The 12,704-nt window shown below is 43.1% G+C and overlaps 1 protein-coding gene across 1 annotated transcript; it reads left to right on the top strand.

Moving 5' to 3' along the window:
• Nucleotides 1-394: 394 nt before the first annotated feature.
• LOC128745415 (mucin-5AC) lies at nucleotides 395-9,185 on the top strand. The gene is made up of 5 exons (XM_053842490.1): nucleotides 395-488; nucleotides 4,979-5,163; nucleotides 6,207-6,426; nucleotides 6,493-6,951; nucleotides 7,021-9,185. Exons 1-5 carry the CDS (start codon nucleotides 395-397, stop codon nucleotides 9,183-9,185), a joined length of 3,123 nt encoding a protein of 1,040 aa, XP_053698465.1.
• The last annotated feature ends 3,519 nt before the right edge of the window (nucleotides 9,186-12,704 follow it).

Raw genomic sequence — 12,704 nt, 5'->3', positions numbered from 1 at the left:
GTGTTTCGCTGTATGCTCGATATACGTCCACTTCTTTGTGTTCGTAGATAGACACATGGTTTCTCCGGCAAAGTTACAGAAAATATAAAAACAAACAAGTTTCTTAAGGGAATAACATTTCTATCTCTATCGAGTGCAAAACTATAGAGCATTTTGTTTGCAGATTCTTTGAAAATTAGTTTTCCATACTTAACTTATATTGATTGCATTTTACAAGAATACATGGTTCTAGGCGATTATTAGCGGACTCAAAACACACATTTTTTTGCAGAAGGTTGCAAATCTCTAGCACCTTTCCTTACAAAATTATCGCATTTGGCTTGTGAAGTTAAGGAAAAATAAATCTTAAATAAACGATAAGTCTTGTGATAACTTGTAAATCATCCAAACATCCATGGTGTGTAATGTTCTGAAACGATCTGAAGAACGTCTGACCATCGACAGGAAACCCAATAAGGACGAAAAAGCAAACGCAACTGATGGCACCAGTAATTGTTATCGAGAGAGGTTCCGAAAAATCAGAATTTTCGCAATCCAATGTCCAGAAAGCAAAGAGGATAGTCCGTTTTAAAATACTTGCTGAAGAAGAATTTTGAATTTTATACCTAGTTCGGTCCGTAGAGCGCCGAGGAATACTGCCAAATAAAAAATAAATCAAAGGTCATACAACAGAGACTCGTTTCGTTTGGAACGCAATTTTCAGCATTAGTCGGCAGACTAAAAAGTGGCGCTTTCGTAGCTTCTGGAATATGATCCAAAAGAAGTTAATGATGAGATTGAACCGATTTGGTAAGCATCAACTCGGTGGTATTCTCTGGTGTTTGCAGATGTTCAAAATGTATGATTTTTTACGTTCAAAGTTTTCTGAAACAAGGTTCCGTCCTGTCCTGTTTGCTGGATTCACAGTAGCCAGGTCAGTCAGTGTATCGTTTGTGCTTGGAACGCTGCGAAATCCACAGTAGCCAATTTGTGTATCCATGCGTCGTCTGTGCTTGGGAAGTTAAGAAAACAGGAGGAAAATGGAATAAAATTCACGTTTTGTTACTTCCTACTTCCTACTTTCTTTCTTTCGAACTTAAATGAACCTCAAAACCACTGTTTCTCTACTAACACTTAGTTAGGCTGAAAAACTAGAAGCAATCGCTTACAAGTAACTGCTCTCGATACTGGTTTGAAAAACACACAATTTTGTTCACAATTGCTAATTTTAGAATGGAAACAACTTTTCCATTTGTTGATACAGTATCAGAGAACAATTCTACGGGTTTTGATCAAGGAGCAACACAAAAGTTCTATTCTGACACGAAACAATAAATCAACTTACACTCACCGGTTGAAAATTCATCTTGATTCCAATTCCAGCCTTAACAAACTAAGGTGCATCATATTTCACTACTACAAATGCGCAAGACAGAGGCGCCAAGAATGCTTCTAGCATATTGAGTGGATTTTTATCCATACTAAATTAATTATATTGCCGGTATATTGGCAGTACTTGCAAAACACCAATACATAAACCATCTGACTTCTTGTTGGTGTGCTGTTGAAGTACACTTACCTACTTAATCAGCTCCAGGCCGTGGTATCCTCTGTTGTACGAAGAAGTCGTCTCCATTCCACTCGGTCCATAGCCGCAATTCGCCAGCCACGTAGTCTACGAAGGGTCCGCAGGTCGCCTTCCACTTGATCGATCCATGTTGCTCGCTGCGCGCCCAGCCGTCTCGTTCCAGTCGGATCGTTATTGAGAACTTTTTTAACCGGGCAGTCGTCCGACATCCTCACGACATGCCCAGCCCATCGCAGGCGACCGATTTTTGCGGTGTGAGCGATGGATGGTTAGCAGCTGATGCAATTCATGGTTCATTCGCCTCCTCCACGTTCCGTCTTCCATCTGCACTCCGCCGTAGATGGTGCGCAACACCTTCCGTTCGAAAACACCAAGGGCGCATTGGTCCTTCACGAGCATAGTCCAGGTCTCATGGTCGTTAAGGACTACCGGTCTAATCAGCGTCTTGTAGATTGTTAACTTCGTGCGGTGGCGAATTTTGTTCGATCGCAGCGTCCTACGGAGTCCAAAGTAGGCACGATTTCCTGCCATAATGCGTCTTTGTATTTCTCTGCCGGTGTCGTTGTCTGCGGTAACCAGTGAGCCCAGATACACGAACTCTTCTACCACCTCGATTTCATCACCCTCTAAATGAATCCGGGGAGGGAGGTCAGCATTCACTTCTCTAGAACCTCTTCCTTTCATGTATTTTGTTTTCGATACATTAATGACAAGTCCAATCCGTTTGGCTTCAGCTTTCAGTCCGATGTACGTTTCCGCCATCCTCTCAGAGGTACGTGTAATGATGTCAACGTCGTCAACCAAGAAGCTGGACGGACTTCGTGAAGTCCTCCAAAGCGATGTTGAACAGCAAACATGAACCTTGCCGTAACCCTCTTCGAGATTCAAAGGGACTCGAGACTGCCCCTGATACTCGAACAACACACATTACTCGATCCATCGTCGCCTTGACCAATCGCGTTAGTTTATCCGGAAATCCGTAGTAATGAATAATCTGTCATAGCTGATCTCGATCGATCGTGTCGTACGCCGATTTGAAGTCGATGAATAAATGATGCGTGGGCACGTTGTATTCGCGACATTTCTGCAACACTTGCCCAAGCGCGAAAATCTGGTCCGTGGTGGAACGGGCACCCATGAGTCCCGCTTGATATTGCCCCACGAACTCCTTTGCAAATGGTGATAATCGACGACATAAAAGTTGGGAGAGTACCTTGTAGGCGGTGTTCAACAGTGTGATTGCGCAGTAATTGCAACAATCCAACTTGTCGCCCTTTTTGTAGATCGGACACACGATGCCTTCCGTCCACTCCTCCGGTAGTAGTTCATCCTCCCAAATCTTGACAATGACCCAGTGCAGCGCTCTAGCCAGTGCGTCACCACCTTATTTCAGCAGCTCGCCGGGTAGCTGATCAGCCCCAGCCGCTTTATTGTTCTTCAGCCGACCGATCTCTTCTGCTACCTCCTGGAGGTCAGGGGCTGGTATTCTGTCGTCTTTTGCACGTGCTCCAAGATCTATTGCCATATCGTCACCTCCATGTTCAGCTACATCGGCGTTAAGGTGCTCGTCGTAATACTGCTTCCACCTCTCGATCACCTCACGTTCGTTCGTGAGAAGATTACCGTCTGAGTACATATCGGCCTGCGGCACATAGCCTTTACGCGAACGGTTTAACTTCTCGTAGAACCTCCGTTTATCGTTAGCACGGTACAGTTCTTCCATCGCCTCGCGATCCCGATCTTCCTGTTGGCGCTTTTTCCTCCGGAAGACCGAGTTTTGCCTGTTCCGTGTTTGTTTATATCGATCCACATTCGCCCTCGTATGGTGTTGTAGCATTCTCGCACGTGCTGCATTCTTCTCCTGCACTAATTGCTCGCCTGCGCCGTCGAACCAATCGTTTTTTCGGTTCGGATTCGTTGTACCTAGTGCCGTTAGAGCAGTACTACCGATGGCGGTCTTAATGCCTTTCCAACCATCTTCAAGAGTTGCTGCGCCAAGTTGCTCTTCCGTTGGTAGCGCTGCTTCCAACTGCCGCGCGTATTCCTGGGCAACTCCGGTGTCTCGTAGCTGCTCGATGTTCGGTCGCGGCGTACGACTTCGACGCGTGTTATGCACCGTCGAGAGTTTTGAGCGCATGCAGACTGCAACAAGGAAGCTGTTGAAGTACAACAACCCGCCGAATGGGCCTTTGGGTTGTGCTGTTTGCTCATCGGAATTTTTCGGGTTTACGGCCTCAGATAGGTTTACGGGGATGGCAAGCGCAGCACCACCCATTGAGCTATTCGAGGGCTTGCTATCATAAAGGCGCGTACGGTCTGCTGGAAATTGAATACACCTAGGCAAGGAATAGTATCACAGGCTTAAAATAGTCGCCGCAACTTCATCATTTAACGTGACTACAACTCAAATTTAAAAGCCTTTTATATAACAAAATGCTCTCAGATATTCAGTAAATGTTATTCAACCAACTTGTATGAAAAAGTTGTCTCGAATAAATAGATTTTCAACATAATTCCGTGTTCAGACTACCGCTTAATAGGCTGAAAATACCCTCCCGTACTGTAATTTGTTGTTAAGAAATGAAGGTGCGCAATAAAAAGCAAAGCCTTGGGTATAAACGTCTCTAAGTCTCGTCCCTTCTTTATCGAACGACTTTGCAGCCGATTATTAGAGTGTACAAGGGGTTGATTGATTTTTTACGTAAATTCTATTGAATAACATTCATCAACGTTAATGGTATTTCAAGATTATCTTACAATTTCTTACAATTATCATTTGAATACTACTGTTAGCTAAACTATACTACGGCAGATGCTTCTTTCAAAGGTTAAAAGGAAGGTATTTTGTTTTTGTTTTTTTTTTTTGTGTGCAAAACACGGAATAATTACCGGTATAACAGCAATGCTAAAATAGTTTTGTCGCTGGTGAGGCACGCGCCCGTTAATGATTTCGTATAGTTTTCCATTTCTGGACGCAAATAAGTTTTATGTTACACGATCTTAATGTGAATGGTGAAAGGTAAATTACTTATAAATGAACGTGCCCTATTTGGTGTCATTCGATGTAGCCGAAGTTAGTTATGAGTAATGAAGGATTTATGCTATAAAGCTTATATTTATCCATATTGTCAGGTATGCTTTGTTTCACTTTTTACTGCGGTTTGGTAAAGGAATACCTTTTGCCTGCCTATTATTTTCTTTTTTCTTTTTGTTTCTTATTTTGATTACCAGTGAAAGTTGTTAATATAAATTTATCACTTTTCAAATTACGAATGAATGTTTTCCTTATGACAAAAGACAAAGGTCAATCTTTGGGTTAAATACTAAGCTCAGAGGAAAAAGTGTGGTTTATTATCGTCATAAATTGTCAAATTCCTCACTAACGAACCTAATATTTGCCTCTAATTTCAGCTGCTATATTATCGACTGCAATCGTCAGTAACGATGGCCAGTTCCTGCCCGGACCTCGATATAGTTTAGACAACATGCCTAAGACTAGCTTCTCCTGTCGGGATAAGATCCTCGGCGGTTACTACGCCGATTCGGAGACTCAGTGTCAAATGTTCCACGTGTGCGTCAAAGTAGCCGGAATTGGTGTAAGTCATGCTGTTCTTAACCTCTATAATGCTTCACTTTATTTTCGTTTTGCTTCGAGTGGACTTTAATTTACCTCATTAACACACGTAACCTCTTGACTTCTCTATGGCCGATTAGAAGGACGACTTCACTATATACACATGTAGGTACACTTCATTATCGACGTGAACGACTTCACCGGGCGAATAATCAAATCGATCGATCAACAAACAAGTTTGCCAATTGCCATGGCAACACGAAATACCAGGAAAAAAAGATGCACTGTTTGCTGCAGCATTTGACGGTGTCAGCAACCGTCGCCGCCTAAGCGCGACTTTTCCCAAGAGACTCGCCTGACCTTTTAAAATGCGCGCGCGAGTTCTTTTGTACCTCCGTTCCGATCACCCACGATTTGAATGAGCATGAATCGCATAACTGGACTATTCACAACCGAGCTGCGAGCATTATTATGCGGTTCGTGTTAAGAAGGAAAAGAACAATTTGTTTTTTCAGTAGCCAAATCAATTAATTCCAATTATGTAATTTGCTGTTTGAGAACGACATTAAAATAAGTGATACGCCACCGTACGCCCTTTGTTCCTGTCAGCCTTGGGAAGGCCATCGAACTCGGGTAGGGTAAGGGCCAAACAATCGTTTTTTTTTGCGAATTGCACAAAGAGGCTACAATCTGCATCAAGCGGCAGAGCCAACTGCGATGCCGGTGTCTTATGGGCGCGACGCGTTTATTTCACACCTCATTTTATAATCACGACCATTGTTTTAACGCTCTCTACTAGGTAACTAGACCACAACCGATCGCGCACAAGCTGCACTCCATCATCACCGCCAACTATAGGAGACCCAAGCCCCGTGGCAGACTGCAACTCAGACCGCTAGAGCTGTACACACTTAGCAATTTAAATTTTCTCACGAATTAATCTTTCTTCTCTTCCCTTATTCGTCTCTCCTCTCCGCAACACCATTGTGTTGCCGTATTTGCGAAACGCGTGGGCGCACGTGGCCTTGCGCAAACTCGAACAACCCTTTTTCTGACCGCCAACAGGTGCAAGACTTCAGATTCCTTTGCCCCAACGGCACGGCTTTCGATCAGGAAGCTCAGATCTGTGCCGATTGGGGTGACGTTGACTGTGAAGCGGCCACGCTATACTACGGCAGTAACAACTTCGACCTGTATCGGATCGGGTCCGGCTTCGAAAGCAAACGAGCCCCCTACGCAGAAGAAGAGGAAGAAGCTACCTTCCATCTCCAACGGGCTGAAACCAGTAAGTGTCTTGTTGTTAAGTGTACATTAGTATCATGAAGTAGTTGATCGGTTCTTTTCGTGACAGGTGATGCGAGACGCAGCAAGCAGTACATTGTGAACCAAAGCTCTAAGCCTCAAGGGCCCCCAGTGCACAGCCCGAATCAGATTCCATCAGCGGCAAAACCTCAGTACCATCATCGTCCTTCTTCCCCTACAACGACGACAACGACGACTACCACCAGCACAACACCCAGACCAGCTACGACTTCAACTAACAGCGCCAACGATAATTACTACAACCAGCAATATCAAAAGCAACAGAAGCAGCTTCAGCAGAAACAGCAGCAGCTGATCTACAATCAACAGCAGCAGATTCAGCAACAACAATATCGGCAGTTAACCGCAGCAGCCGCAACCGCCACTCCTGCCGATCGTCGCCACTACGATGAGATCCGTTCAACTACTCCAACTAATTTTGCAAACAATCAAAGATCGCAACAACAGCAACAGCAACAGCAGCAGCAACAGCGCAACGATCCGAATAGTAAGTATCAAACTTTCTAACATTGCACCCATTAGCATCTTCTTGGTTTCCTGCTTCTTCCTATTGCAGATGATGAAATCTTCCGAGGATCGCACAGTTCCCACTTTTACAATAACCGTAACAATGGAAAAGAAGATTTCGATGACGATTATGTTCGAAAGTCACCGGCCAGCACCGCTGCTCCGCCGACCACGGTTCGACCACTACAAACCAGCGGAAACGGCACAAGAACCCAGTCTAGAGGTCGCAACCGAGGAAGGGGCTCCGTTCGAGCACACAATTCAAACATCGTCCGAAATGAAGTCAAACCGACCCAAGCTCAGAAAACTCGTCTACAATCGACAACTCCGGAAGATTTTGTTGAAGTAGCAAAAATTCCCAATTTCCAGAAGGGAAACACTAACTTCCGAAAGCAGCCTACGACTGTTCTGCAACCTCAGAACGGTAATCAGATAAGCTTCAATCAAGCGCCAGCGTCAACACCGGTGCCTTTTTCGAGAGGACAGCGCCCGGTGCCGAACACTGTTACGGATCGCACAAGCAGCGCATTTTTCCACCATCAGCAAACTAACACCACACCTGCAAGACCACAGCAACAGTCGCAGCAAAGCTTCCAGCAATACCAATCGACCTCTTCGACGCCCCAACAACAGCGCTATCAAACACCATCCAATTCGTCAATAGCTTCTCCAGTCAGTCGTACCAGCAGTCCAGTTGACTATCACAGTAACACACAGTCGCTACCTCAAGGAGCACAGCGAAACCCATCTACCACTACCCATGCTCCAAACATCAATTTCCAATTCTTCAACCGCAATCCACCAGCGAGTAGCTCTCCGTACATCACAACAACTCCTCAACCCACCAGCTTCCAACGTGTAACGCAAGCTCCTCAGTTCTACAACACAGGATTCGAACACAAAGCTACCGAACGCACCACAGATAGCGAATCTAGCACGATACCTCAGGAAACGCAACGCCCTCGTGCGCAGCCCCGTGTCTACAGCGTCGATCCCGGCCGTCTAAGTCAGTTTAATTACAATGAGTACCAGGGCAGTCGAGCCAGTATTACAACCACTACGACTACCACCACGCTAACGCCAACAACAACAACTGCTTTCGAAAACATCACTCCTTCAACCTACAATCCACTCAACTATCGATCTCATCAATCGCAACAGCCAATCCGTCAACATCCCCAGTCATTCAACCCTAATCTGTTCGACCCCCGAACAACCTCTACAGCACCACCACCACCACCACCGCCACAATCATCATCATCAACCACAGTCGGTGCTGCGCAGCAGCGAGTGCCCACAAATGAACGCTACCAGGCGATCTCGCGAACCACCAGTGATGGCCACACTCCTTCGACAATCAAAAAATTCTCCACCTTAGTTCCAAAGGATCAGTACAACCCGACCACCTTCAAACCGAACGCATTCAGCAAAAAAGCTCTTCTGCAGTTCGTCATCCAAAAACCGGAAAAACCTCAAGAGAAAACCGTTCCAGCACCCGCTAAAAGCACGCTCTACATTCCGACCGTTCCTCCCGTATCCATCACGACGACGACCACCACATCCGCTCCGGTAGCATCCCGGAGGCAGTACACCAATTACTTTCAACAACCGCAGCAGCAAGCTCAGACAACAACAACCACCACAACAACAACGCTCCGACCAACGGAAATCGACGAAGACGACGGCCAGTACCATCCGGAGCTGTACGAAAAAGACTTCTACCGAAACCGCATCCGAGCCAAGTTCAACCAGGAACGCAAGCAAAGCCAGAACTACCTGCAGCAATCGACTCCCGTGTCGCAGTCACTATCCGTCACCAGCGACGAAGACGAAATCTTCCGAACGGCGCACTCGCAGAACATCGCCGCCAGCGGTAACGATCTAATACTGGAACGAGCACGGCAGGCGGCTGCCAAAATCAACGAATTCCTGTCCTCCTCGTCGGTGAAACCGACGGTGCCTGCACCGACTAAGCGGTCCTCTCAGGCGACGTCACCCAACAACAGCAGCAAAAGCAGTCAACACCCGAATCCGAAACCCTTCTCGAAGGCTCCAACGATCTCGCCGCACGCAACCAGCACCAAGAGACCGTCGGACGATAAGGACGAGTACGACTACGCCTACTACGACACCGGCAGTCCAGACGTTCCGGAGTACGACGTCATCGAAGAGTTCGGACGGACCGGCAAAAGCAAGAATAAGAACAAGAACTAGTGAAGGGAAAAAGCTGTATAGATTTTACATTAAATTAACTTAATTCTTTTAGAGAGTGCGATTTTCGGTGCGCTCACGATTTGCAAACCAACTGCCATTATTGTGATTATTACTGGTCTTCCGCACTGTGGTTAGTGTTTCCTTTCACCATGACACCCTGAACTGGTGGGTACAGGACGAAAAACAAAAAAAAACAAACAGCTGGGACCACGTTTCACAAAGCCAGTATTCATTCAAGATTGTTTAGTTACCATATTTTTTCTGTTTTCCACTCGTTTCTTGAATCTTCATCTTTTTTATTTCGATTCATCGAGCAGCAGGTAATTTAAATTATTTTTTTAGAGAGAATTCTTTCATCACCACATCTAGAACGGAACAAGCCCTATACTCTTGGTCTGTCACTGTGCGTAACTGTTACTGTTTCCTTTAGGACGGTTTCTATAACTCTATTAGCTAACACGAGAGCGATTGTAAATATATTTCATCTCGGTACGAAATGTAAATCATAAAAATGAATAAAAACGAATAATACATAACTGTTTGTTTGTTTAATTATTAGCAATCAATCATCAATTTCCTATGGTAGGTAGGTATCGATATCTCATTCACGCAGAAAAATGATGATAGTTTGAAACAACTATTCCCTGTTGTTGAGTTCAACTTCTATCATATTTTTGAATCAAAAACTACAAGGTATACAGCCCTAAGGGTTGTACGAAAGGGTGACGTAGGACTGTGTCATATAATACTCATTACATTGATAACATGTTTTAATCGATGAAGTATAACTTTATGTCTGATCATTAGATCAAAGACTAATGCAAACTGCATTTATGGCATATGCATATTTGAGTATCTGTGAGTATCATTGTTTGAGTGTTTATTTGTAAAAGAAGAGCGAAATATTCTGATTTAATTCTTCATTGAATCAATGGTGGTTTTGAAAAAACCGTTTGAAATTGTTTGGTGGCCCTGAAAAGAACTATGTTTGAGCTGATAGCACTTCTTAAAAATCAGTACTATAATTGCTGTTGCCAATATATAGATGGATGTCGCTATTCGGTCCTTTAGACTCTAGGATGATGGTTGCCCGCTAATACAGGAGTGATACACACTTAAATTTTTTTTACCGAACTCTGAGCAGCCGAACGTTCGGTAAAATTCGATAGTGCCAATCGACGTTTACGGATCATTAGTAATGTTTGGCATCATAAAAAAATTTTACCGAACGTTCTGCTGCTCAGAGTTCGGTAAAATTTACGATAATTTACCGAACTCGGTACTTTTTGACGTAGGACTACGTCTTACGGCAAGTTTTGAGATAGGGTGTCATTCCAAAAAATCGAAAAATGCGAGCGTCACGAAAAATGAAAGGTTTTGAGCGCTAATAGCTCAGCGGTTTTCCGATCGATTTTCAATATTCTTACACCAATCGATCGGAAAATCTTCTAAGAATTGACCCAAATAAAGAAAAGTATGGTTTCTTGATGTTGAGCTATTGAAAAATTGAAAATAATGAACCTATGTTTTACCAGAATTCTCGCTTCGTAATTGGTTGGAAGATTCTTTATGATGATCTAAACCTATGCCAATTTGATATCTGTGCTTGGGAAGTAAGCCAAAACAAGTGACCAAGCTCCCTCATTTCAACAAGATTTCTTAACACCGCGGTTCAACCTAGACCATTTTGATGTCCTTGCTTGGGAAATACGCCAGAAAGAGTAACAAAGCCCCCTCGTGCCAACAGATTTCTTACGAACGCGATTAAACCTAGTCCAATTTGATGTCTGTGTTAGGGAAGTGTGCCAGAAAAATGACACAAGTTCGTTGTCCCAACAGATCGCAAATTCTTTACTGCGAGACGATTAAACCTCGGCGAACTTGATATCTGTGTTGGAAAAATATGCTACAGCTGTAGTGTTCGGTTATAATACGACTCTATATGAATGCGCATGCTTGCCGTTTCATTAGAAGTGTAGTGGAAAGATATGTGCTGTTGATATCCCTTCAACGTGGGAAACCATGGATAATAAAAACAATCTTTAATTTCAGTAAGGTAGCAGGAAAGCAATAGTTTGCGTTCTTGATTTTATTAAATTGTTTTCAAAAGCACAATTTTTTGAGAATTGAACGTATGCAATGTTACTACTTTGATAAATTAAATGTTACATACAACGCATGTAGCATGTATATATGTTGCATATAGCATGTATACATCAAGAATCGAATGATCACAAGCATGAATACATGCCACTACCACTACAAAGAGATTTACGTAGTCCTACGTCACCTATATATGCGGTCGTGTCTTGTACACAACCCCTCTGATTTTTTAAGTGTGTAGGAAATACCAAATCACTGTAAAGTAGAAATGGATTAGTTTTATCAAAATACTGACCGTCCGTCAGTGCGATAAATGTGCAGGCGGCGAACCAAGTGTACCATTTTATAGTCACTGGCACTGCCGCTGCTACTTGTAAGCTAGTGTAGGTGGTGGAGGAAACCATATCGGCTGCCTAAAAAGTCAAACAGTTAGAATCAAAAAATATCTGGGTTAGCCTTCAGTCTACAATATTTTTTGTTGAATTTATACAGAATTTTTTTGCATTTACAATTTTTTTTTTCTGCGTGTTGAAGACACCCAGGTAACCAATAAGCATCAACATAGGCAGTAAATCAATCGCACAATGTCGCGTTGCTGTATATTAGCATTTTGATAGCAGCATAGCTGATGTGAATTGGCATCGAAAATTCAATTCTAATTCTTCTTGTTTTAGCAATTAATTAGCATTGCCAGCCAGCACTATAAGAGATTTAGCAGTAAAGTAGTCGTATATTTAGCCAAAGTACCATTTATGGAGACTTAAAGGCGACCATAATAAAATATTCGATAGAATAAATAATAAATTTTCAGCAGCTTCCGTAGTTGTGAGAATATGCGCATTAAATTTTATCGTTCATATTGGTATGATAGAAGGATAAACTAAACGCGCCTTCGAAATTTTGCAATTTTTGAAAACTAGCTTTTTTAACAAAATAAATGAGTATATTAGTAAAACTTAATTTTTAGTAAAACCATTCTAAGTACTTCCTGTGACATGAAAACCGATTGATAAGAACTTTCTTTCTGACACCCACACCACAGACTGTACTCACACCTTACCTTGATGATTTTTTGTTTGTGGGCTGAAAAAATGCTAAAATATGGTCATATGGCTTCGCATAAAAACAAATTTTCGGTTTTGAACTCCAATATTCTTTCAAATAGCAGCAATAAATTTGTGTTTTTTTGACGTAGGACTACGTCTTACGGCAAGTTTTGAGATAGGGTGTCATTCCAAAAAATCGAAAAATGCGAGCGTCACGAAAAATGAAAGGTTTTGAGCGCTAATAGCTCAGCGGTTTTCCGATCGATTTTCAATATTCTTACACCAATCGATCGGAAAATCTTCTAAGAATTGACCCAAATGAAGAAAAGTATGGATTCTTGATGTTGAACTATTGAAAAATTGAAAATAA

Source organism: Sabethes cyaneus, chromosome 1 (genome assembly GCF_943734655.1).
Source record: "Sabethes cyaneus chromosome 1, idSabCyanKW18_F2, whole genome shotgun sequence".
NCBI classification, from domain to species: Eukaryota; Metazoa; Arthropoda; class Insecta; order Diptera; family Culicidae; genus Sabethes; species Sabethes cyaneus.
This window is presented reverse-complemented; position numbering and strand designations above follow the sequence as displayed.